Source organism: Vombatus ursinus, unplaced genomic scaffold (genome assembly GCF_900497805.2).
Source record: "Vombatus ursinus unplaced genomic scaffold, bare-nosed wombat genome assembly UNPS02014786.1, whole genome shotgun sequence".
In the NCBI taxonomy this organism is placed as follows: Eukaryota; Metazoa; Chordata; class Mammalia; order Diprotodontia; family Vombatidae; genus Vombatus; species Vombatus ursinus.
In genome coordinates this window covers 22,413,758-22,441,380 of record NW_020954564.1, presented here as the reverse complement: position 1 = coordinate 22,441,380, position 27,623 = coordinate 22,413,758, and the positions used below count along the sequence as shown (strand labels likewise).

At 36.1% G+C, this 27,623-nt stretch overlaps 1 protein-coding gene across 5 annotated transcripts in view; it reads left to right on the top strand.

The window, feature by feature from the left end:
- Positions 1–27,623, top strand: part of DPY19L3 (dpy-19 like C-mannosyltransferase 3) — a 92,706-nt gene that overhangs the window by 15,780 nt on the left and 49,303 nt on the right. For all 5 annotated transcript variants that reach the window (XM_027868208.1, XM_027868206.1, XM_027868205.1 and 2 more), the window contains 5 exons: positions 9,526–9,616; positions 21,480–21,601; positions 22,257–22,402; positions 25,386–25,509; positions 26,053–26,187. In XM_027868208.1, the coding sequence (XP_027724009.1) occupies positions 9,526–9,616; positions 21,480–21,601; positions 22,257–22,402; positions 25,386–25,509; positions 26,053–26,187 (618 nt within the window). The remainder of the gene's footprint in view (positions 1–9,525; positions 9,617–21,479; positions 21,602–22,256; positions 22,403–25,385; positions 25,510–26,052; positions 26,188–27,623) is intronic.

Here is a 27,623-nt window from a genome sequence, read left to right as displayed (position 1 = left end):
TAAAAATGGGAGTTAATATCAAACAACATCTTTTTGCTCAGATAGAGGGTGAAGTCCCCCAGCTGAGAAAGAGGGAAGAAGGGGAGGTTTGAGATGAGAAGAGATGTTTGAAATAGTCTCTGGAGAGTGGAATAGATAATCAATTATGAAGGAGTAAATGGATTGCCTTGCTGCAGTGAGGGTCCAGTTGAAGTTAGATAACAAATTTATAGTAGATACAGGAAGCATGGTTGTTCTGTTCAGCAGCATGTGAGGAGTAAAGGAGGCAGATAGGGAGAATAATCCAGAGTTGGTGTTTAGCAGAGTAATCACTAAACCTGTTCCTTCTTATGACTTGGCTGTTTTCTGTCTGTGGCACCACTATTCAAATTTCACACATTTGAAACCTTGAGGTTGTCTGACTCTTCCCTCTTGGAGGTGTAAAATCTTAACATTTACTTCCATGTAGGTTAGGTTAGTTCTTTCTTAAAAGGTATTCAGACATTCCCTGAGAATAGATTAGTCCAGGGGACTAAGAGCTCAGACTAATTTAGTGTCACTAATGTGACACTTCCCCATCACCTGGGTATAGAGCAGCCACAAGGGGTCTCAAAAGCTTTGGTGGCAGGTTGTGATGAGCGCTTCACTCAGCTGAATCAACTCTGATTCCCAAGGGGTTCTCTGATGCCCATCCTTGTTGACTTATCCCTCTGTTAAATGAATAATGAGTGTTTGACTTTATTCCAAAATTGAACTTATCCCTCTTATAGGGACTGGCTTGAGTCAGACCAACCCAGACAGAATACCTCTCCTAGTATATATTTTATATACTATCAATTACCAGATCCTCTCAATTCATTCTCCAAAGCATCTTTCCAATCTACCCCCTTATCTCAATTCACACTACTACCACCTTAGTACAAGGCCTCCCTACTATTCACATGTATTTTTAGCCTCCTAACAGTTTTTCTCACCTCCGCTTCCCTTCCTTCTCCACTTCATTTTTCATACAGTTGCTAGAATTTGTTTCTTATGCATAGATGTGGTCATGACACACTTCTCAAATCTTCAGAGGTTACCTATTACCTAGTAAAGTTTTAGTAAAGTTCAAACTCGTGTTTGGCATCTAAGACCCTCTACTTTCTGGTCCTCTCCCACCTTTCCAGTCTTATCTCGTTTTGCTCCCCTCTATGTTTCACAATCCTGCCAAAGTGGACAGCTCTCTGTTCACTTAACCTGCTCAGGAATTTCATACCTCCATGCATTTGTCAAGGCTTTCACCTGTGCTTGGAAAAGTTGAATTCCTACCTATTCATCAAACCAAACTCAAATGTTATCTGCCTGCTCTATGAAAACTTCTCTGACTCACTCATTTGTGATGACCTACCGCCTTGGATCTCACATAGCACTTTGTCTTGTGACTCTGATGCATTTTTAACTTAATGTTGTATATTGAAATTATTTATGTTTGGTCTTCTTACCTACCAATGGTCTATAAGCTTTAGTTAAGGAACCATATCTTATACAAACTTTGTATCTGTTTATATCTGATATAACTTTTGTAATTCCTTTAGCAGTTAGCACAGTATTATGTACACATTAGGTACTTAAATAGTTGTTTTATATTTATTGTATTAAAATATTTAAACTCAGTAAAAGCAGAGCAGTTTTCTAACTGTATTTCTAAATTGTCCAAAGGCAGTCATAAAGGGGGAAATGCTTGCTTTCAAGCAGCAATTACTATATTTGAATAAATGTCTTTTTTTCTTCAACTTTGGGCTATTCAGTTTTTAGGCGTTGTGAGTCATTTATCTGCTTCATGATTTATGTTAAAAGGAAAACTATTTTAGTGGACAAAGGCATTCTGTTTTGCCATTTAGATCGCAATACCTTATCCAAGTATACTACGAGTCAATGAAACTGGGATTTTAATACACATACCAGAGTTTATTCATCCAAAATAATTGTTCCTTTCAAAGTAGACACTTTGGGAGAACTACATCCTTATGCCAAAGATGCTTCAGTTGCTCAAAATATTTTTTGGTAGTTTTTATTTGGAAACTCTTTAAAACCACTTTGTGGGTGATGTAGTTTGATTACCTTAAAGAAAGGCATACCTTATTTTATACTCCAGAATGATGTTAACCAGTTTTCTCGTCCATCTTCTGTACTAGGCTTTCCTTTAAATGACTTGGCTGTTTCCAAAATTTAAATACACCTCCAAGGAACAAAATGTATTGCTAGTAAAGATATTTAAAAGAGAATAATACAGGCTATACAAATTCCTATTCAGTAATATGTAGGTTACCGTGTCTTAAATTTAACAAGCTCAGCCATATGCAGGCTTTCTGTCTCCTTACTTATCTTGGACATTAAATCCTCGTTAGCTGGTCATTCATATTCTGTCCTTTGTAGTGCGTAGATCCTTCTTGACAGGGAAAACAGAAGCCAAATGAGAAATGAGCAGCTCTGCCTTCATCTCTGATACTTAATTATCATTGTCTCCTTCAGTGGCCTCTCTATCCCTTAGATCTTCTTTTTTGCTCCCCACAAAAAAAACTCAACTATACTTTTACTTTTAAATGAGAAAAGTCTTTACCTAATATACAATATGAGGAGTAACAGGTGGAGTTTCAGAACTTTTTTCATGGAATTTTTTTCTTTTAATGGATTTATGTCTAATTCCAGAGCTTTATGTCATTTAAAAAACAGAAAAACTTTTGTCAACTTTATTTTGGCCCGCTGTAAGAAACAGTCTCTAACAGCATATTCTCTGCCATTAACAAGGTTCCATTGACAATTCTTTTCAAATTGCTTGATTTTTATATCATGTGCAAAGAAATCTAAGGTCCTAAAATGCTTTTGGTTGTCTTCTTTGTTGGGTTTCAGAAAAGCTGGTTTCCTCACCGTGAAACAGCCTGAAGTCATTCTCTTCTTGAAGCAAAGCTTATCCTCTGTGACCTTCTTTTGGAAGCAGCCTCCCCTAGCTGAGCTTCCCAATAGAAGGACTCTTATCCAGTTTTCTGCTTGTTGCTATAGTCTTCCTGTGGTCTTTTACTGTTGTTGTGGAAATTGAATTCATTTCTTTTAAAATTTTATTGCTATCTTTTGTTTTTATATCATCTAAATTTGCCAAAATATCTATTCTCCTCCCTAAAAGCCATTTTTAATAACAGATAATAAAAAAGAGGGGAAAAAATAATTCAGCGAAACTAACCAACACATCAGCCAAGTCTGACATTATATACTTAGTTCTATGCCTAGGGTTCTTCGACCCTGCAAAGATGGATAGGCAATGTTATGGCATTATTTTTTTTAATTTCTTTTTTTAATTATAAACTTAAATATTGATAAGCATAAATATTTCCATATACAATGAACAGAAAAAAGAATTTTATATGAAATTACAAATTTCTACTATGAATGGCTTGTTTTTTAAGTAGGTATTAAATTTAACTTGGTACTACCCACACTGCCTTGCTTTTTTTTGTCCCTGCTGAACTTGTCTTCTTTCTTCTGTGTATTTTTAAATGTTTTACTCACATGCCTTTCTTTCTTTTCCTATTTTTTTTGTATCATTATTACAACTTACCCACTAGCCCCAACATTTTTTCTTCCCTTCTGCCTGCTAGATTAAAGCCCTCTCTTGTCATAGATAAATATGATCCAAACAAAGGTATTCATTGCCTGTGTTGTCCTGGTGCTCTTTCATCCATCCCCTCTGTGCCAGGAAGGAGAAGTACGCTTCTATCATTAAGTCCCCTGGGGTTGTTGATCAGTTATTGCATCAATAGACTTCTTAAGTCTTTCAGAGTTTTCTTTTACATTACTGTTATCCTAGTATAAATTGTGCTCCTTGTTCTGATCGCTTTAAATTGAATCAGTTCATATAAGTCATCTTAGGTCTTTTGTAGCACAAATTTTCCATCACATTCTTGTACCACATTTTGTTTAGTCGTTACTTAGTTAATAGCTCCACTTTTTCTCTACTTCTTTGTTGCTATAAAAGTGCTGCTATCAATATTTTGTCTTTTTTTCTTTAAATGAGAACTATATTAGAATATAATGCAATTAATATAATAACCATAAATATGTAAATTACTTATATAGTTTTTACCTATTTCTACGTTTCTCAGAATTTTGGCAGTACTATAAGAAGTGCAAATTCTGTGCTCTTCTTTTTATGTTTTTTTGATTCTGATAATTTGTTTTTCCCAAAATTACTTTAATAGCTTCTTGCCTGACATATTTTTTGTTCACTTTGATTGAGCTATAATTATGCAGATGGTAATAAACTTGTGCAAAAATCAGACAGCTAGCTAGTAGGTTGCTCAGTGCATCTGAAATATTTAGAAATATTCATTTGTAGACACTGGTAGTTGAAAAATTGTAATTGAAGAAGGGTAACATGAAAGATGAATAAAATGTTGATTTCAAATTGTTAAAGAAAAACTCATGTGTAGCTGGCTTGTCACATCAATAAGGTGTATTTTGGAGGTAGAGAAATTTATCTAATTAAAATGTGATTTTTTTATACATATATATCTTTTAAAAATATCAGAAAGAAAAATAAAAGGAAAAAATTGTTGGTATATGATTTCTAGACAGTTTAGATAATGTAGTTATATGTAACCTGAAGAATGAATATTCTTCTTCACCTGAAAAAATGTAAACATTTATAGTAACTTTTAACAAAAAATGAAATGTGCATGTAGGAAGTGTGAAAAAAATACATACCATGTTTCATATATCTAACCTATTTCTTAGATGGGATGTGTATAGTTAGTTCTTTTAGTTCTAATTTATCAAGTAGGATCTTTAGAGATAACTTTTTAAATGTTCAAGGGTGATTTATTGTTTTACCATTTCAATATATATTCAAATCAAATGATCATTTAGATAATAGAGCTACTTGCCTATCTAATTATAGTTATATGTTATAACTAAGTTCAGTCTTTTCCAAGTGTTTCTGGCAATTGTCACTTTTCCCATGTTACCTTGTAAACCACTCTTCACAATTGGATTGAGTATACCCCAAGGAAGAAATTGTTTCATGACCCTTTGTAAAATAAGCACCTAATACAATGCCTTGCACATAATAGGTGTTCAAGAAATGTATGAGGTTGATAATTTAGAGTAAATGCATTCTCAGCTGGATATAGGCTCTTATGGGTAGTAATGTGGCTGTGTATCTGGCTTGGTTAAAGTAGCATATATTCCCCATGCATAGCTCTTCCATGCTAACATTTTCATCACTAATTCCATTGTCTATTCAGACTTATAGGTTATTCATTTTTTTCTCCCATTGGGCAATCCTGAAAATGAAAAAGCAAGCAAATAGTTTATTAATGAATATGATCTGAATAAGAATAATTGATGATAGAAACTATAGTAATAGGACTGCTGGTTACTTCAGTCCTTCTCTGTTGAAAAAGATTACTTAAAAGTATCATCACATTTCTTATAAAATCCTCATCTTGTTAGCTTATATTCTATGCCAGAGGTCTAGTCAACTTTAGAACAGAAATTATGCCATTCCAACAGATGGCCATTAATTTAACCAGCCAAGAAACCACGTGTGTGCATTAAATGTTTACTGGTGACATTCTCTTCTAGGAGCTTTTTCTAAACAGCTGTGTGAATGAAATTGCTGCATGTATGACTGAGGCTATTTGCTAATCTAATTCTAAAGTGGATTTTAAGAAATGAAGGACAAAGAAGAAAAGAGGAGGAGCAAAGAAAGAATTGGAAAAAGGATCGTAATGCTAGTGCTGGAAGGGAGCTCAGAATCCATGAAATCCAACCCTCTCATTTTACAGATGAGGAAAGTGAGGCTCACCCAGGGCAGTTAGTGACTTGGCAATGACATACGGAGTGTCAGCAGTGGGATCTGAACACAGGTCTTCTGACTCCTGAGCCATTGCACTTTGTACCTTCCTCAGGCTTTCAGAGTATGAGTTTCTTTTTTTCTTTTTTTTTTGTTTTTGTTTTTGGTAAGGCAGTTGGGGTTAAGTGACTTGCCCAAGGTCACACAGCTAGTACGTTTGTGAAGTGTTTGGTCTGAGGGCAGATTTGAACTCAGGTCCTCCTGACTTCAGGGCCAGTGCTCTATCCACTGCGCCACCTAGCTGCCCCTCGAGTATGATTTTCTTGCATGAAATTCTCTGCTGAAGCAGAAAGAACTGATATTAGATTTATAATTTTAAGGCTAATTTCAACAAATAGAAGTAGCCCTTCTAAAAAGGCTTACATTTCTGTTAGTTGTCTACTCTAATGTCAGTAGGGAAACTAGATCATTAATAGTAAAGTCTCATTTAATACTGTTGTTTTTCCCTTTTAGTTTTGTTGTTGCATTGCTACACGAACCACCTGTTAAATTGTCTTTTTTCTCTCTTTAATTTCTTCCCTCTACTTTTTGATTTTCCCATTCCTTTCTGCTATTGTCTTCAGAAGAAGGATTTTCATTTTCTCAAAAACATTACATTCCCCGTGGAAAAAATGCAAGTTAAAATGTGTAGTAGCTGTTCATTTTTCAGTCTTTCGATGGTAACCTCTTTTGGTACAGGTTTTTGTTGGCATGGTATACCAGGCAAAGTATAAATTGCTGTAAAACTGGAAAAACATTTGAATGAATAAAGCAGATGTTCTCTTAGCATGAAGCAGATGTAAAACTTGCAAGTGTCTGTCTAATAAAGTATAGCATTTGGTTCTATACAGCTGGTGCCAAGATTACAAATTAATCATGTTTGAATGCATTTTTGCTAATTAGGTCCCCCTCTGTTTTTATACTTTGAGGGGGTATTAAAAAGGGTCATGTCACAATGAGTCACATTTTTTTCTTTCTTTCTTTTCTTCCCCTCCTTGAGAAGCAGTATGGTATAGTGGAAAGAGCTCTAGACTCAGATCTAAAGTCCTCATGCCATTTTATGGCAGTTGTTTAACCATGAGCAAGTGACTTAACCTTCCAAACTTTATCATCCTCATCTATAAATTAAGAATATTAATACATAAGCTACTTACCTCACCAGTTTATGATAGGGAAAGCATTTTTTTAAACTTTACATTACATAGATGTCTTCATAATTATCTTGAAGTAGGTTTTTCAGTTGTTTATGGATTTTTTTTTTTTTTACAAAATACATTTGAAATTAAGTTCACCACATGGATGATATAATGACTAATTTCAGGTTTTGGAGGAGTGAGGCACCTAGTCACCTTCAGCTAGGTCAACTCTGCCCCTAAGACTCATTGCATTGTTAAAAATTCTCCATCTCCCCTCCCCTCCCCTCCCCTCCCCCCCTCCCCTCCCCCCAGGCAGTAAGCAGGCCTGATGCTTATCTTCCAGATTGTGTAAAGTAAGGATATTGGACTAGATGATCTTGAATGTCTCAGCTCAAAAATCCAAACGACCCTATAAAATGCCATAAAGCATCTAGAAACCAGAAAATAAACACTATTTTTTCCTTCCTATTGGTTTGTTAATTTACTTCATAGCTTATGTAATTAATGAGTAAAGTTTGGGGCATGAAGATTTGAAATAAAAGTAATGTTACTTTGGTTTTTTGTTTTGCTAAGTCAAACCTACACAACCTGTGGCCTGCAAGAGGCTTACAGCCCACAGACCGCTTGTGGCATGCCAAAGGATTTCCTCCACATACAAATGACGTTTTCCTCTAGTTTTTCCTGGGCCACTTGAAATCCTTTGGCATACCAAGGGCTGGTTGTGCAGGCCCGTGCTAATAAGGTAATGAAACAGTTTCTTTGAAGAGTAGGGTTGAATAGATCAATATGACTGAAAATAAGAGCTCAATCTTTTATCACTGGTAGAAAAATCACTTTTCTAACCAAAATGGCCATTCCCTATGCTGGAAAAGCCATGTCTTTAATGCTTTCTGTATTGTCCTTTCTATAAAGAAAGCTGTGGTAATGAGATTGGTTTTATGAAGAGTGGTTGGAATTTTTTTCATGCTTAGATTGCTTTACTAGGGAATATGAAAGATTTATTTAACTCTCAATAGAGAAGGCAACATATCATGTGAACTTTTAAATTATATGACTGAAATTAGTTATCGAAAAAGAGTGGTTCTTCAGTTTGGGGAACTTATGACTACTTGTCTTACTAAAAATGTAAATACCTCACTACTAGATGTAGATTAACTAGAGGATTTCCTTGGTGCTGTCATATTGAGTTGGGAAGGTCAGTGCAGTAGAAAATTGGAAGAGTTTCATCATCTATAATCACCAAGTCAAAAATAAAACCTAATGGACTGCTTTTTAAAATGGAATTTTTATTAATATTACCTGAGAAATAGTTGGAGGGTGAAAAAAAAAGTACAATTGAAAACATAATCTTTTAGGGAAAGAAAGCGAAGTGGTCTTGAGAAGGAAAAACAGTAAGTAATACCAAATGTTAACAAGACAAAACATTGGGAGTCTTTAGTTGTAAAATATTAATATTATGAACAATAAAATATTCACAGAATTTGAGTCAGAAAGGACCTCAAAGGCCATCTAGCTCAACACATACCTAAACTAGTTTCCCCCTATGGGAGCGCATTCCTAGAATTGTTATGTAAAGCTTTGATGTAATAATATACCCCTGAAAAAGTTATATTTCTGTGGGAAGAAATGCCATGTAGAGAGTTGCATACTGTTGGATGGAGTTTTCTGACCTACAAAATGAAAGATTCAATATTGATGTGAATTCGAATGTTATTTTTAATTTTGTGTATGTGTATATATGTGGGGGGGGGAATCTCCCAGGAACTTTATAAAATCATAGATTGTCAAGCTGCAAAGGATGCTTCATTTAATCTAGACCAATTCCCTTTTTTACCTAATGAAGAAATTGAGACCCAGCGAGAGATTGTGATTTTTCCAAGGTCACGCAGTTTGGCTGAGCTGAGATTTAAACTTAGGTTCTTTGATTCTAAATCCAGTATTCTTTTGGGTATGCCAGTCTTCTACAAACCACAACCAGCCCTGACACTTTTATATTGTTTTTATCAGTTAAATTCAGTATTGTACAGTGTTACATAACCAAATGTGATTATAACGAGATTATTTTAGATTTTCAGTTCTTCTGGGATAGAATATATTGTTTAAATATAGTTTAACATTCTTTTTATTCATTTTCTACCATTAATATTTTTCACTAAGGTGACACTTGTCAAAGTAAGATTTGTATGTAAAAGTCCTTCCTTCAATGACAATACTTAACATTTTTAGAGTGAAAAGAAAATTGCTCTTTTCTGTTGTTAGCATGGGGACAATATTACTTTTTTAAAAGTTTCTTTTTAGGCTATTTGCAGTTGTCATGCTTCTAATATTATGTGGGAATAGGTAAGTTGTTTTTATTTATTTAAATTTGATTTCTGTCTCTATGTAGAAACTTTTTTTATCCTTTGGAAACTCAAATGTAAAGTAGGTGACTGATCTCCTGGGATTCAATTTTCAGAGGTTTTTTCCCCCTTCATTGCTGTTATGACAGTAGTCACTGAAATGTAATAAAGTCACAGAAAATAATAGGTCTACCTTTTTTTTCAGGAAGTGGAGCGAGAAATATCATTCAGAACAGAATGTGGATTATATTATTCTTATTACAAACAAATGCTCCAGGCTCCGACTATCTCAAAAGGTAATTAAATTAACAGAAAGTTTTACCTATTGGTCTTTGGGTTATTTTAAGTATAACTCACTTGAAGACAATATTTTAATCAAAATTGTACTTTTAAAAATGAAATTGAGGTTATTATTTGAGAAGTAGATGGAAGTCATTTTAAAGACTGTCCCAGATTCATAGGGAGACAGAATGGTGTGATGGCTGGAGAGTCTGCTTTGGGTCAGGATGACAGAAGGACTGTCTTCAAGTCCAGCATCAGAGATGTACTGATTGTGTGATGCTGGGCAGGACACTTAACCTTTCAGTGTCCTGGACAACTATTTAAGACGATAAATTGTAGAACAGGGGCTGATCTGTATTGATAGAAGGAATTTTCTCATCTGAAATTTCCCTTCACTGATGAAATCACAGGTCTAGATACCCCTCCACTCCCTCCCCCCAACCCCTCAAAAACAAAACACAACTCCAAATTTATATAGCTTTTCCATGCTCATCTTTCAGTAACTCAATACAAATGCCTTGGCCCTGGAAGAAGTTTTTATGTTACCATTTAAATACTGCTTTTAAAATATAGTTTTAGGGGCAGCTAGGTGGCGCAGTGGATAGAACACCAGCCCTGAAGTCAGGAGGACCTGAGTTCAAATCCGGCCTCAGACCAAACACTTGACACTTACTAGCTGTGTGACCTTGGGCAAGTCACTTAACCTCAGCTGTCTAAAATAAAAATATATATGATTTTGTTAGGCATTTGTGTTCACTTCCCCCCCCCCACACATACATACACACACACACACACACACACACACACACACATACACATGTGCATGTGCACTCTTTGTCTCTCTCACACACATACATACACATACACTCACATACAAACAGCTATTGTTTTTGAATTTGCTGGATTTTGAATGAAGGGTTGAATTAAAAAGCATTTATTAAATGCCTTTAATGTACACAGCACTGAATATACCAGTTGAAAAGCAGAGACAGCATCTACTGTTAAAGAACTCACAATTTAATGGGGGAGGATGGTACATATAGGAGGTTTAAGTCAAATGGAAAAATGTCCCATGGTCCTTAGGGGGCAGTGGCAAAGCAGATGGTAATGCATCTTTTTTAATGTTGTTTCCATCGATAAAGTCATATCTGTTTCTGATTTTGAACCATTTGACAGTGCTAAGGGCTTTGTTGTCAATAACTTTCTTTTCTGGAGCTTTGATTGCTAGAGAGGATGGGGGGATAGCAGAAATGAGAGGTGAAGGATAGGACTTCAGTATCTGCAGAAGCAATCCAGGTTTCATCTTTGTGAGGCTTGTTTCTTGAGTCGTTGGGTGGGAGTGGGATTCCTAGGTATCCTGGGTTTGCTCATCATCAGTGTCTAGTATTGTTGGGGGTGGGGAAAATGGGCCCCTTTTCCCAGGGATTGCAGGGCTGGTTGGATGGGAAAACACTGCTATTCCCAGCATGTTTGGTTTCAGGGACCTTTGCTATATTCATTGGAGTCTAAGGGCTATTAGTTGTTGAGCTGACATCAGTAGCTTGTTCTGCCTGGCACATACCTTCCCTTGTCCTTTAAGGATACCTTTTACCTTTATGTAGACTGGCTGTTCTGCTGCTTAGTTCTCATACTGGTCTGCATAAAGAACATTTCATTCAAGGGAAATGGAGAAATATTCAGTTTAAAAATAGATGGCATGGGAAAATAGAAAAAGATAGTCACAATAGAATATAAAAGTTGTAATTATACATTTCATTATTCTGCTGTACTTAGAAAATGCTAAGATAAATACTGAAGGTCTCTATGGAGCGTAGAATAGTTGGTCATATATAGTCAGTTTAGTAATTTTATCTGTGCCTAGAAATGTATATTCTTTAATTTTGCACACACACACACACATACACACACACATTCTTTTATTTCTCTTACCTCCTTTAATCACCCTTCTAAACTACCTCCTTTATTCCTTCTATTGCTCATGTGCAAGTCATACTTTTATATCTGATAGAAGTCAACCAAAAGGTTTTCTCCCACTGTGTACCTCCATATTTGCTCAGAGTAGTATAGATGCTCTATGAGGCTTTAAGTATAGCAATAGATAGCACTTGCTGTCCAAGTACCAGCAGTTAAATACAGAGAAGCTTCTAGATAACTGTAGAGAAACTTTTCAACAGTGGATTGGTTTTAAAGTCATGGCCATGGCAAGCAGTGAAACAGAGATAATTTTTTTTAACTGGCCCTTATTAGTATGTATGTAGTCACCTAATGCTTTTGCAGTGACAGCCAAAAAAGGGGCAGAGGGTACGAAGACTCATTTTTTTCTTTAGTGCATGTATAAACTTAATTGTTGGCATGATAAATATGAGATCTTTTTCTTGGGACCAACAGTTATATAATACATACTTAATAAACATTTATTGAATTTGACTTAAATTTTATATACTACCAGAATACTGAACTATATTAATATTTCCTCAGTATAAATGAGAATATAAGCTCCTTAAGAGCAAGGACTATTATATTTTTGTTTTTTTATCCTTAGTGCCTAGAGCATAGCCTTGGAGGATGAGATGACCCTCCTTCTTATCAATCTTAGCCACCCCTAAATGCAAAATCTGCAAAATGAGTTCAGAGTATTTTGGGGATTAGGAGGGGAGACAGACAGATAAAGTAAAAAAAAATTAGGAAAAGCCTCTTGAGGGAGATGGCACTAGAACTGAATGTTAAAGGGAGCTAAGAGTTCCACGAGGCAACTGTGAAGAGGGAGGACACTTGGGAAGTGTTTCATATTAAGAACAGCAAATAGGCTCATTTGACTGGAGTAGAGATTACATGAGGGAAAGTATTGTGAAACGAGTCAAGAAAGATAGATGAAGAATAAATTGTAAAAGGACTTTAAAATGCTAAGCAGAGGAGTTTCTTTTTTGTCTGAAGTTTGTTGAAGAGGGTAGTGATGTGACCAGACCTATGCTTTTGACAACTGTTGGAGGATAGATTAGAAAAGGGAGAGATGAGAAGAAGAAAGAACTGCTTAGCTGGGTGGCTATTGTAATGGTCCAGGTGAAAGATGGTAAGAGCTTGATTAGGGTGGTCAGAGTGTGAATGCAGGTAGAAATTGGATGGGAATGTGCAAGATGTTGTGGAGGCAGAATTGATAAGACTTGGCATTTAGATATAGGAGATGAGAGACAGGAAGGATGTATGCTAACTTTGAGGTTGTAATCCTAGATGACTAGAAGAATGTTGATGCCTTTGAAGGTAATAGGGAAGTTAGAAACAGGGGTGGCTTTTGGGAGAAAGATGATGAGTAGCATTTTCAACACACTTTATTTGAGATGCCCATGGGATATATAGGCAGAGCTATCTAGCAGGTAGTTGGTGATGTGGGACTGGAGCTGAAGAGAGAAATGAAGACTGAATATTTATGTGGACTGAGAGCAATTTTACCATGAAAAACCCAGGGAAGACAAAGTATCTAAGAGGAAGAAAAAGTCAGTGGCATCAAAAATAGAAGAGCAATCTAGTAAGATGAAGACTGTGAAAATTCCAATATATTTAACAAATGTCATAGATTGGTTGATCAAATTCATGTAGTCCATCAGAAGCATCATCATCATTCATGAGGAATTGACACAGAAAAACCAAATTGCAAATGGATTAGATAAGATCACCCTCTTGGTGATCTCACCACCTCCTATGGATTCAATCATATTTACTACTTCGATGACTCCCATATTTATATACCTGGTCTTTCTGTCTGTTGAGCACTACTCTTAAATCTCCAGCTGCCTATTGAACAGCTCTGCCTGGATGTCCTGTAGACATATTAAATTCACTGTGTCCAAAATAGAACTCATTACTTTTCCCCTAACCCTGACCCTTCTCTTAACTTCCCTAGTTCTGTTGAGGGTGACATCATTCTTCTAGTAACCTAAGTTGGCAACCTCTGCAAGTCATCTTTCACTCTTCATTCTCATTCATCCTACCATATCTAGGCAATGGCTAAGTTTTGCCAGTTCCACCTCCTCAACATTTCTCATCCATCCCCTTCCCTCTTCTCAGACTACAATTATTGTAATCTAAGCCCACATCACCACTCACCAGGGCTTTTGCGATGACCTCTTAATTGAGCTGCCTTCATCTAATATCCCCTTGCCAATTCAGCCTCCACACAGCTGCCAAATTCATACTTCTAAAGTACAGAGTTTTTGCTTTACGTAAATTCACATTATGCATATATGACTATGCAAAGAATTCTGAAAAAAGTTCACATTCCCCAAAAATACGTATGTTAACTTTACTGTGTAGTACTCTCTTAGATCCTGCCCCTCAGCTCTGCACTCCACAGCCTCCCATCCCCTACCCCCCAATTCTCCACTCCCCCAAAAAACCTTAAAATAAAAACCCCTCCAAGTGAAAGCAGAACAGATAACTGCCACTGCTGCCACCAGGTCAGGGGCTTGGCTTGAGACATCCAGTGCCAAGAGAAGACACTTGTGCCCCATTCCACCTACCTGACTGTGTATTCCCTGTGTGTCTGTCTTCCATCTGCTGGGGTTGGGTACCATGTGTCTGTCTCCACGTATGTCTGTGTCCAGCCCCATGTGTCTGCTCCTCAAGTATTCTTCCTCATTTCTGGCCAGGCCCACATGTGGCTGGCCCTGGCCCCCCATGTTCCTCCTTCTGCTTTTGCTTCTCTGTCTCCAGCTCCCACATATCCTTGAACCATGTACCAGCCCCCTTCTTCCATGGGTGCATGGCCCCCTTCCAGCCTCCCTTTCTCCCTCCTTCTCTTCCCCATCCACAAGCAAATTCATATTATGTAAAAGTTGCTTAACATAGCAGTCTGCAGAATGGTCCACTTACATAAAGTGAAAACTATTGGTCTGACATATCACATCTGCTCAAGAAGCTTCAGTAACTCCCCATTGCCCTTAGTATCAAGTTTAAACTTGTCATCTGGGAAGAGAAAGGAATAAGCATTTATATAACACCTACTGTGTGCCAGGTAATATGCTAAGTACTTTATAAATATTATCTCATTTTATCATTTGGGATTAAAAGCCTAGTAATTGCTAGAATTTATATATAGTGCTTTAAGGTTTGCAAAGTACTTTACATATCTCATTTGAGTCTTGTAACAACTCTGTAAGTTAGGTGCTATTATCCCCATTTTACAGATTTTGGAATTTTGGAGGGCACTAGCCTGAAGTGGAGAAGAGGGTATGATTAGGAAAAGCCTCGTCTATGAAACTAAGAATTTAAGAGTCAGGAGATTAGGAAGAAATCCTTTCAGTTATGTTCAAAGGCATAGAGATGGAATGTTGCTTGTAAGGAACATCAGGGAGGCTAGTTTGGCAAACCATAGAGTATAGGAGAAGGAATAAGAAAACTTAGAAAGATAGGTTAGAGTCAAATTGTGAAGGACTTTAAATGCCAACGAGAGGAGTTCTGTTTGATCCCTGTTGGAATAGGGGTTAGGGGCTAACATAGTAAGACCTGCACTTGAGGAAAATAATTTCTTAGCTTTGTGGAGGACACATTGGAAAGGGGAGAGACTTGAGGCATAGAAACCAAATAGGCTACTGTAGTCCAACCAAGAGGTAATGGAGGTCTGAACTAAGATGATATCTATGTGAGTGGAAAGAAGGGTATGGAGGTGAGAGATGTTGTGGAGGTAAAATTAATTAGACTTGGCAACTGATTGGTGTGAGGGAGAGTGAAGAGTTGAAAATAACTCCAACATTGTAAGCCTGGCTGGATGATTTCTTCTAGCAGAAATAAGGAAGATAGAAATAAGAATAGATTTTGTGGTAAGGATAATGAGTTCTATGGATGTGGTAAGTTTGAGGTAACTATGAGATGTCTACTGGGCCATCCATTTGGAAATGTTTAAAATAGTTTCTGATGTGGAACTGTAGCTGAGGAGAGACCAGGACTGGCTATATAATCTGGGAGTCATTTGCATAGCGATGATGAGGTCACTGAGAGAAAATGTAGAGAGAAACTCATAGAGGGTCTAGGACAGGGGTTTGGGACCCATCCACAGTTAGGGAATGGCATATGGTTGCTGTTCTAGCAAAGAAGATGCAGAGAAATGGGCAGACAGGAAGGAGGAAGCCTATAGAGTCACAAAACCCAAAAGAGGCAAGGTGGTCAACAGTGTTAAATATCAGAGAAGTCAAGACGGATGAGGACTAAGGAAAAGGCTACTGAATTTAGCAGTTAAGAGATTTTTCAATTTTATTTGACAGACGACATTAGAAGTCAAGGCAAGGGGTTGAAAAGTAAGAGGAGAGGAAATGAAAGCAATGAAAGTAGACAGCTTTTTTTTTTTTAAAAAGTTTGGCTTTGAAAGAAAGAATAAGATTTTAAGAACATTTATAAATGCAAATTGAAAGACAAGTAGAGGAGCAGTTAGCATTTTTATAATAACCCATTCTCATAACTTGTGAAAGTGGAACCACCACATTGGAATTCTAACACCTTAGTAGCTGATGCATTATGTGAAGAAGCAGAAATGGCTTTAAAATAGAGTTGCTGAATTTTATTAAGTATATACTGGAGAAATCTGTACTGGAAGTGACATTATTTTGAAGGCACTGTGTAATTTATTTTCAGGCTCTCAGAAGGAAAACTACCAAAAGAATGGAATAAAGTCATGCACAGTGTAATTACCAAAAACAGATGATCAAAAAGACACCAGCAGCTACTGACTCATGTGTCTTGTTTCTCGTCTCTGTAAAATTTTTATGAGAATGGTCTATGAACATATTAAGGATATCCTTGATGAAAGTAAGAGGAAGGAATAGTTGGGCATTCACATACTCTTTTTCCCCAAAAAAGACATCGTTGTTCTGCAATTGACTGAAAAGTGTAGACAGTGTAAGAACCTCTTTTGTTTATTGATAACAGACAAGCATTTTGGTAGAATAAGACATAGTCTTAAAGGCTCTCTTCAATGTCTTTCAATGAATATGTTAAAATCATGAAAGATTCTTTGGCAGATGCAACCACGTAGTCAGCTTAGAGAAGTTTAATGGGTACCTGTTATTTTTATGATAGTACGTAAGTTCCTTGAGATCAGAAACCATTTCACTTATCCCTGGTACCAATATTAAGTGAAACATAAAACAGGAGTTGAATGGTTATCAAAGATATTTGCAGTTGTTATGGATGATGTACTGTGCAGAGGCCAAATGGAAGAATTAACTCATCAGTCAATGCATATGTCTTTGGCAGGCCCTCAAGGTGGGTTATGACCCTGAATTGAATAGGGAGAGAAGTAGGAGATACATTGCAATTAGGAAATTGCATAGTGATCTCAGGCTACTTCCTGACACTCTGACCTCTTTCTTTAACATAACTTAATGATAATTCTATATCACTGCAAATCATGGAACATTGTGCTTCCTGAGCCTTACTTTGCTCACCTTGCAGGCTGCGGCTGATCCCCTGGGAGTTGAGGTTCAATTTTGGGAGGAAATGAAACCCTTGTGCAACATCTTACAATTAACAAAAGTCAGTTAATAGGCATTAAGTATTTACTTTGTGTTAGAACTGTGGTAAGTATTGGGTCTACAAGGAAAGGCAGAAAACAGTAACTGCCTTCAAGGAGCATGCATTCTAGTTGGGGAGAGAACATGTAAAAAACTAAGTTCATAAAAGATATATGCATGAAAGTGATGAAGGTAATCTGAAAAGGGAAGACATTAGTAATTGAAGAGATCAAAAAAAAGCCTCCTGAAAAAGATAGGATTTGAGCTGAGTCTTGAAGGAAGTCAGGGAAACTGAGAGACTGAGGTGAAGGGGCAGAACATCCAGGCAAGAGGCCAACCAGAGCAGCAGCATGGAGACAGACGATGGAGTGTTGTCTTTAAGGAGGTGAAAGTAGGCCAGCACAGCTGGATGGAAGAGTACATAGAAGGGAGTCAAGTGTATAAAGACCAGAAAGGTAAGAAAGGACCAGCTTATAAAGAGCTTTAAAATATTTCTTTAATGAAATCTTTTTTTTTTCACATCATCATAATTCCCCCATTGTCTTCCGCTTTCCTCACTTATAGTAGCCATGCCATATAACAGAATTTTTTTTAAAAAAAGAAAAAGAAGAGAAAAAAGTTAGCAACATCAATATATTGAACAAGTTTAAAAATATGTGTAGTATAAAACACTTTGTGGAGCCCTCACCTTGGCAGAGCGATGGAGTAGGAGTAGTATCTTCTTATATCTCTTCTTTGTAATTTCGCAACATTCACTTATGATTTTTTTTTTGGTGATTGTCTTTTCCATTTATATTGTCATTATGTGTATTGTTTTCTTGGCTCTGCTTACTTCACACTGTATCAGTTCATATAAATCTTTACATGTGCCAATTCATCATATTTGTTATTTCTTACAGCACAGTAATATTGTATTGCATTCATGTACAGTTGTATAGCTGTTACCCATTTAATAAACATCTACTTTGTTTTCAGTTCTTTGCTATCAAAAAAGGTGCTGTTATAAATATTTTGGTGCATATAGAGACTTTCTTTTTATCAGTGGTCTCCTTGGGGGGCCTAATAGCTCCTAGGCTTGGGATAAGCCTAGTAGTGGAATTTCTGAGTCAAAGGGTATAACAGTCACTTTATTTGAATAATTCCAAATTGCTTTCCAAAATGGTCTTATTGATTTGCAGCTCCATCAGTAATATACCATTGTGCCTATCTTAAGAAGAGCTTTTAATGCCAGTCACAAGGCATTATATTTGATCCTGGTTGTGATAAGGATCCACTGTAGCTCATTGAGCAAGGGAGTGACCTAGTCAGACCTATGTTTTAGAAATTTAGCATCTTGGCTGCTGCTGAGTGGAAGATAGATTGCAGTAGGGAGAGAATTAAAACAAGAAGAACAATCAAAAGTCTTGCAATAGACCAGACAAGAGGCGATGTGGACTTAAACAAAAAGTTGTGGCTGTACAAGTGAAGAGAAGGGATTAATAAGAGAGATGTTGTGAAGGTAGAAATGACAAGATTTGGCAATGGACTGGATATGTGGGGTAAGTGTTAGTGAAGAATTGAGGATGACACTGAGGTTGTGAGTTTGGGTTACTAAAAGGATGGTAGTGCTTGTAACTGTAATAGGAAAATTAGGAAGAGGGGAGGGTCTGGGAGGAAAGATAATGAATCTTAATTTGGACTTGTTGAGTTTTGGGATGCCTACATCCAAGAGGTAGTTGGAGATGTGTGACTAGTTTGCACAAAGGCTAAGGCTAGATAAATAGATCTGGAAATTGACTGTGTAAATGACAGTTGACCCCATGAGGCCTGGTAAGATCACCAAGTAAGATCCTAAAGAACAAAAATGAAAAGGGGGCCCAGGATAGAGGGACGCTTGGGTATGACATGGATAAAGTGGATAAAGAATGAGTAAAGGATACTGAGAATGAGTAATTAGTTGGATAGATGAGGCATAGTTGTGAAAACGTAGAAAGGAAAGAGTATCCAGAAGGGGTTGATTGACAGTGCCATTACCTGCAGAGTAACTCCTCATCTCTTGCCTGGCTGCACTACTTTAGGACTTCATTGACTTTTCTGCCATTACCCCAGTACTTTTACCACCCCAACTATCTCCTAACCTTTTCAACTTCCTTTTGTGTTTTGTCTTCCCCCTTTGGATTGTAAACCCCTTGAGAGCAGGGACTGTCTTTTTTGTATTTGTATCCCCAGCACTTAGCACAATGCCTGGCTCATAGTAGGTGCTTAATAAATGTTTATTGATTGAGTGATTGCAGAGTTCAAGGAATGAAAAAAGACCATAAGATTTGGCAACTCAAAGATTACAAGCAGCTTTGGAGAGGGCAGTTTCATTTGAATGGTGAAGTTGGGAGCCAGATTGCAAAAACTGAGTAGAGGAAGTTAAGGCACTGAGTGTAGCTGACTTTCAAGAAATTTAGTTGAGAAAGGGAGGAAAGAGATGAGACATTAGCTAGTGTGGATAGAAGGCTATACAGTTTTCTAGGATGAGGGAAACATGAGCATGTTTTTAGACAACATGGAAGGAGCTGATAGATAGAAATTAAAAATAATAGAATGAGGATGATAGTAGGGACAATTTGCTGGAGAACTTAGGAAAGAATGGAATCTGGAGTACGTGTAGAAGGGTTTGCCTTGGCAAGAAGGGCCACCTTTTATAATTTTAAAGGAAGATATCTGAGTGATATGAGATGAACAGAAGGAGAGAAAGGGAAACTCTAGGCAGATGGTCTCATTTTTTTTCCATGAAGCATAAGATGAGGTCCTTGATTGAGAGGGTAGGAAGAAGAGAGGCTTGAGGAGAGATGAAAAGGTTTAGTATAGCCACTGTAGAGAGGGGTGTAACAAAAAGATTATGGAGGAATAGAATATTTGTCTTGCTGAAATGAGGGCCCAGTTGAGATCAGATGACATAAATTTGTAATAAGCTCAGTCAGCATAAATTAGTGATTTTTTTTTCCAGTTCTGTTCAGCAGCATTTGAATATAGGTAATCAAATGTTAGGGTTTGATAAAGCATGATTGGGGTATAGGATAGTGTAGACTTGGTTCACCAAGAGGTTAAGATTGGGGAGGAGAGTATAGCCAGTACAGAGTTGATGGCATGGGAAAAAACTAGAATTGATGAGAGTGAAGGTCATGATGAAAATGAAGTAGGAGGTTTGGAAGTCAATAAAACATAGAAAAAGATGGAATGATAAAATATGATTAGATAAAGGAATTTCAGAGTTCTTGAATATGGAAGTGAAATATTTGTGGGTGAAAGCAAGATGTGTTTCCATCTCTGAGTTTGGCTGAATTAGAGTAGATCAGTAGGTCATAGGAATGGAATAGATTGAGAAACTGGGAACCGAGACTGGGTTATCTGTAGGGATATTAGTATCCCAGAAATCCCTTAATATGAGGGCAGGAATTGAGTAGGAGAGAAATACTGTGAGTCTAACACTGAACTCATTGAGGAAGGAAGAAGAATGTCCTGGGGGATCTATAGAATATCTGGATTGGATGTTGAAACTTAAAGGAGAGCTTGCTTAGTGAAGATGGTCAAGGGAGGGTCATTAAATGTCAGCAGGAAGCAAAGAGGTCTTTTGGGAGAAATTATATAGATAAGAATTACAAAAGATGAGGTAGTAGGGATGGATTGGCATCCGCATGGACAGAAGGAAGTACTGTGTCCACATTAATGAGATTATAGCTCTATTGAGGTATAAGCCGTATGCAAAGGAAAGCCCTGTAAATGTCAAGATATTAGTCAGTCCCATCCACCTCTTCTTTTTCACATTAATTATACTATGCCTGCATGGAAGGGAAACAGTCTTCATTGTGTAACCTCCTAACTCTGTTTACCACATCATTGTATAAATCCTGCCCAATTGTAGTTGCATAAACCTGTTCTATCTTTTCAGAGGCTTCAGTGCCAAAATATCATCCTAATATATCCTTTATGTTTGCATAGAACTCGACAGTTTTCAAAACATTTTCACAAAGATTATCTCATTTAATCTTCATAACAACCCAATGAGGCAGGTGGCCTTATATGATTTTTTTATAGATGAGAAAACTAAAGACTTAGATTATAAGTAACCTTAATCTACATTACCAGGTTACATGTCCAGTAAACAGCAGAACAGTGACTGGAACCCAGATCTTATTCATAATCTAGTGTTCTTTTTATTATACCACTCTGTTTCTACTTTAAAATTTTGAGAAATGTGTTTTGTGTTGGAGAAAGTAAATGATTTGATAAGAGAGAGTTTCATAGTCAATAATTCTGGAAAATCATGTCATTGAAATCTATACTATTTTAAAGAATGAATACAATTGAAAATGTTAATTTATTTCTAATTTTTAAATATTTACTGTAGGTTTCCATGGATTGATATATGATAATAAAACTGAGTCAATGAGGACAATTAACCTCCTTGAACGAATGAATATTTACCAGGAGGTTTTTCTCAGCATTTTATATAGAGTTCTACCTATACAGGTACACTTTGGGTTTCTTTTGTGTCAATTAAATATCATCACATGAAAGTGACAATTTACTGTTTTGAATTGCATTTCCTATTTTGGTTCTTCAAATCTGTATCAGTTATCTACAAATCAGCTTTTAAAATACAAATGTTTTCACTTTCATGGTCTTTGTTTTTTATTAATATGTTATAATGCATTTTTCATGTTCACACATATAGATATAAAGCTTGCAATAATATAAATGTGTAGTTTAAAGGATATTCACTTTAAAAGTTAGTATAATCTCTTACTTACCTCTAAGGGAAAACATCTCCTATTTACGTTAGTGTCAGAACTCGGGTGCCTCAACTCACAAAGAGTAGAGACAAGTTTTTTTTGAAACAACAGTGACCTGGGAAAATGAGGAAAAATTGGGCTAAGTTCAGACGAAATTATTTGGATTGCAGAATAACAAAGAGGACCTCGTGGGCTGTTCTTTGCCCCTTGCTGGCAGGAGGAAGTATTGCTAACATTTTCTTGGATGCAGAGGAGAAAAGTGGGCTCAGAACTCCTTGGAGTTAATGTTGGGCTCCTGACCTAAAAATCTCTTATTTACTATTTTTTTTATAAATTTATGATGACAAGAGGAATTAAAAAAAAACTTCTTATGCTATACTTCTCTCTTACAGACATATTTAGAGCCTGTTTATTTTTATATCTACACTTTATTTGGACTCCAAGCAATGTATGTCACAGCTCTTTATGTAACCAGCTGGCTTCTTAGTGGAACATGGTTGTCAGGGCTGTTAGCAGCTTTGTGGTATGTTATAAATAGGTAAGTTGGATTGATATTTCTCTATACATACATATTTCCTTTCCTGGCTGGTAAGAATAAAGATTATATTTAACAGCATAATATGGTGGACTAAATGTTAGACTTGGAGTAAGGAAGACTTGGATTCAAATTCTACCTCTAACACTTAATAACTCTGTGACCCCTAGAGATAAGTTTTGAATTTTAGTTTCCTGATTGCTAAAATGAAGGTACTAATACCTGTAGTTTTTACCTGAGAGTTATTGTGAGTTTTAAACTTGTAAATCCCTTCATAAATCTTAAAGTGCTACGTAATTGTCAACTTTTGTTACTTATAGGAAAAAAAAGAGTTTGTTATTTTCTGTCCAACAAATAATAGCTTATTCTATATTTTTCTGATGAAAGTTTTATTCTCATTTCAGAATATTTATTTTCTGATTTACTAAAATGAGAAAAAGGCCAATTTGGATATAAGTTGGCCTCCACCTTATTTCAGGTCTTCATTACTTCCTGCCTGGATTACTATAATAGCTTCCTAATTGGTCTCCCTACTTTGTCTCTCTCTTCTGTCCTGTACTGATAGGAATATAGATAGCTATATTCCTTCATATAGCTAGAAAAGTGATTCTAGGAAATCTGCTCTTTTGCTAAGTCTGTTAAGTGATTCGAGAAATTATCCTAGCACGTGTCACTTCCATACTCCATAAACTTCAGTAGTTCCCTGCTTCTAGGATCAAATAGAAAATTCTTTGGCCCTTCACAGCCTTGCCCCAACACCCTCTTTCCATCCTCATTATACGTTATTCCCCCTCCCATGTTTTATGGCCCAGCCAAAGTGTCATTCTAGCAAGAATTATTCCTCACCTACAATGTCTATCTCCCATATCTATGATTTTGAACAGGCTGTGCTCTATTTCTGAAATTCACTCCCTGCTCGTCCCCACCTCTTAGAATCCCTTCTTTTCTCCAAAACTCACTTCAGGTACTCCTTTCAACATGAAGCCTTTCCTGAGGCCCCAGCTGCAAGTACCCTCTCCCCAAATTACTTTTATTTTGTGTACACTTGTATATACTTATTTCTTCCAAGCTCCTTGAGGGTGGGGGTTATTTAATTTTTATCTTTATATCCCCAGCTGATACATACCTCATAGTGGGTACTGAAAAAATGAATGTCAATTGATTAGGATTAAGAGAAAGCAAATTTTAATCTCAGATTTGTCATTAGCTTCCCATGTGTTCTTAGGCAAGCCATCTGCCTTCTCTGCGCTTTAGTTTGTTCATCTGTGAAGTGAGTAGAATAGGACCTTTACTACCTTGTTGGGTTCTTTTGAGGCTTAAATGAGATAGCATAGAATGTGCACTTAATAAGCATTTTTTGCTCAATTGAATTGAAATAATTTTTAAAGCATAATTCACTATATAGAGGCAACATAATGTTAGGGAGATTAAACTTTGAAAATTATAATCTTACAAAGTAGTATCTATTTCTAAAATTCTGTATATTTAGCTGTTTTTCAAGTGAAATGAAATATATTGTTAGATCTAAAGCAACATAATTTAATATGAATAGAGTAGTGCTATTATAATGAGAACTCTAGCTGTAGAAGGAATAATGTTTTTTAACCGAACAAAATTATTTAATGGCTTACATAGTTGCTATGAAGAGTAGCTATTTAAATTTTACTAATGATAACTTACGAGAGATTTCTTGATAGATGCAACTACAGAGACAACCTGTTAAGGGATCTTCTGATTTTCAGTATCAAGCAAGGGATAAAAGAGGATGATGAATGCTTACCAAAGGTAAGCACTGTCATAGAGGAATCCAACTGGAACAGGGATTCCACGTAGATGATCAGATCCTCCAGATGCTTTTGATTGATGTTGATAACATCATCTCAGAATACTACAAGGTTCTCCTCAGTCAGGCCAGTTAAGAGATTGGCCTAACAATGTACACAGGGAAAACTGAGTGGATAAAGAATTCTTTGTGTATGGATTGAGGCATGAGTTTGATGGACAGTCTGTTGAGTAAAATCTCCGTACATGTATCTTGGACAAGTACTACAGATAATCAATGAGCTGGGCACAGAATTAAATATACAATTAATTGTATATCTATGAGGAATTACGTGCTGCTTTCAGTAATCCCAAACTGATCCATGATGCACAAACCCATCTCTCCAACAATAGTTTTATTCCAGTGATGCCATGTGGCTAAAAGCCATGAAATACTATGATCTCCCAAGAATGAAAATTGTGAATGACACTAAGTAGAGAAATACGTACATGGTGAGCACAAGTAGGCTGGAGTATATTACCATTGATATGCAAGAAATAGCATAAAAGATATTATACAGGAAACATATAATCAGAAAACAAAATAAACCAGTTGTGTAGTGAATGCAAGAAATAACAAATAGGTAAGTCACATACCTTACTTGTCCCCACAAAAATGTTAAAAGGTCTTGAGAAGGGGTTTTTAATTTTTTGCGTCTTGGACCTTTAGTTCATTAAGCCTTTGGACTACATTTTTAAATGCACAAAATGCGTAGAATTACAAAAAAACCAAGGGTCAGTGAAAATAAACAAGTAATTTTTTTCCCATCCAAATTCACTGGCCACCTGCAATCTCTCCAGGGATTGTGGACCCCAGATTAAGAACCCCTAGGCTAGAGAAGCCCTTGAACACATTGGTACACCCTCATTGGGGGATTTATAGGACCAAAGTTCGTCAAGATGAGAGACATAACTGGGTTACAATCTGCATCAGGGTGAGAGTATCCAAAGTAATTAAATCATAATCCATTTAAGTGGAAGTTCTTTAATGTTTTCTACAATGAATAAACACAAAATAAGACAAAATGAAATGTAGAGCCAAGTCCAGCTAATCTATTTGTAACCATTTGAATCAGTAATTCGTGTAATTTCTTAATTTTAGCAAAAATTTTAAGAAAAGGAGCACTCTTTTATTGCTGTTTCTGGAAATTTCTATTTTGTGCAGAATAGATACCACAAGAGTAGAGTTCACCATTCCTTTGAGAGAGAACTGGGCGCTGCCATTCTTTGCAGTTCAGATAGCAGCAATTACACATTTGCTCAGACCACACTTACAGCCTCTTTGTGAAGTAAGTTCTTGGTATCCTTTTTTTTTTTTTAAGGCTATCCAATTTGTTTAAGCAATGTCAGAATAGCTGACAAATGATCAGAGGACCCTCATGCAAACAAATTATTCTTATTCCAGTCTTTCTTATTTAACTTGAGTTTGTCTAGGTCTTCCTCCTTTGAACTCTTTTTCTCTAGTGAAAATAAAATGTTTTTATATTCATTTTCAGATACATGGTATACATAACCTATTCTTGAGCAGTGACGATAAACCCACCAGTTTCATGTAAAGGTTGATCCATTCGTTGCTCTTCTGATTTCAGACATACTGTGTGAGAGTATTTCAGTGTGGAGTGTCACATTCAGAAATTTAGAGTGGAAGTTTTCAGAGTAATAGTTTATAACTGTCCAATAAATTTTGAATGATGTTTATTCAAATTTATTCATATTAAAATTTGAATAAAGTTTATTTAGTTTAGAGAGACATTGTTTTCTGAAGAAATCTATATATAAAAGCTTTTGTCACTGGAGACATGTAAATAATATTAAAAATTTTCTTTTTCCAGAGGCTGACTCTTCTTGCAGTGTTCATATCTACTTTTCTCTTTAGTCTAACATGGCAATTTAATCAGTTTATGATGTTAATGCAAGCATTAGTTTTATTCATACTGGACTGTCTGAACATGCTTCCTACAACAAAGGTAAACTTTGCATTTTTCTTACTGGATGTTCATTGAAGGTGTTATTTTATTCAGTATTTAGTATCTAAGAATTAGACTGGGTACTTCAGTGCCTACTGATTATAATTTAAGTAATAGTTAAATATAATTTTTGTGAATGAAGTTGACAACCTTCAACTATTCATGGGATAGAAGTGATATTTTACAGAATCTAATTTGACCCTTGTTTTATCTTCATTCTGCATGTTTTGAGTTAGAACATATAATTGTTCTTATTGTAAATATATTTAGGTTAATTTTTAGTCCTTTTTGAAAATAAACCATATTTAAAAGTAGAAGAGAACCATCTTAACAGTACTTTGTGCTTTGTTTTAGGGATCTTAAGTGTGTTAAAAAAAATACAGTTGCCTAAGGTCACACGAAGGTCCCGAAAGCCTTTAATCTGTCTCTCAACTAGTATTGTTGCCATAGAATCTTACTTCTAGACGATAGAATGAAAAGTATACTTGAGTCCCAGCCGTGCCACTTACCATGTGACCTTGGGCAAGTTACAACCTTTTCCCATTTATTCCCTTTTCTGTTAAACGAGGATAATAATACTTCATACTACCTACCTCACAAGATTGTTGTGGGGAAAGTGCTTTGTAAACCTCAGAGTGCTTTATAAACGTGAGTTGTAATATACTGAATAACTACTCAGGTTTTTAGCTTATTAATTTTAACTTCAATTTAGCTAGTGTTTACTGAAGTCTCACTTTGTACAAGACTCTGCTAGGTACTTGTTAGGGATAAAGATGAATAAGATAGTCTTTTTTTTTTTTTTCCTTTTTTTTTTTTTAAAGGCAGTTGGGGTTAAGTGACTTGCCCAGGGTCACACAGCTAGTAAGTGTCAAGTGTTTGGTCTGAGGCCGGATTTGAATGACTTCAGGGCTGGTGCTCCATCCACTGCGCCACCCAGCTGCCCCTAAAATAGTTTTTTTATAGCTGGAATTATAATAAGGGAAATCAATGAGCACAAATAATTTTTAATTCATAATTTAGTTCATAATTTTGTAATAGAAAAAAGTTAAGAAATTTTATACTTAAACATTAATTTTAGCAGTGAGAGGTGAATATTTGTCTAAACAATTTAATTTTATTGAACAGGCGCTCAACACACTGATAAAAAATTAAATGTGGGCATTATTTCATATAACATGTAAAAGTTCACAACATCAAATTAGATTACTATTTCAGAAAAAATAAAATTACCAAAATATGCTTAGTGCATACCGTGTACAAAGAACTGTGTCCTTAGTGTGGGATGTAGAGCAGTATAAATACAAGATGTAATACCTACCCTCAAGGACCTTACCAAGTGGTTGGGAGACAAAATGAAAATATTAAAAGATAATTAACAACCAAGGGGATATACACTAGGTAGTGTCAAGTGTTCAGAAGAAAGGAAGGATTCATGG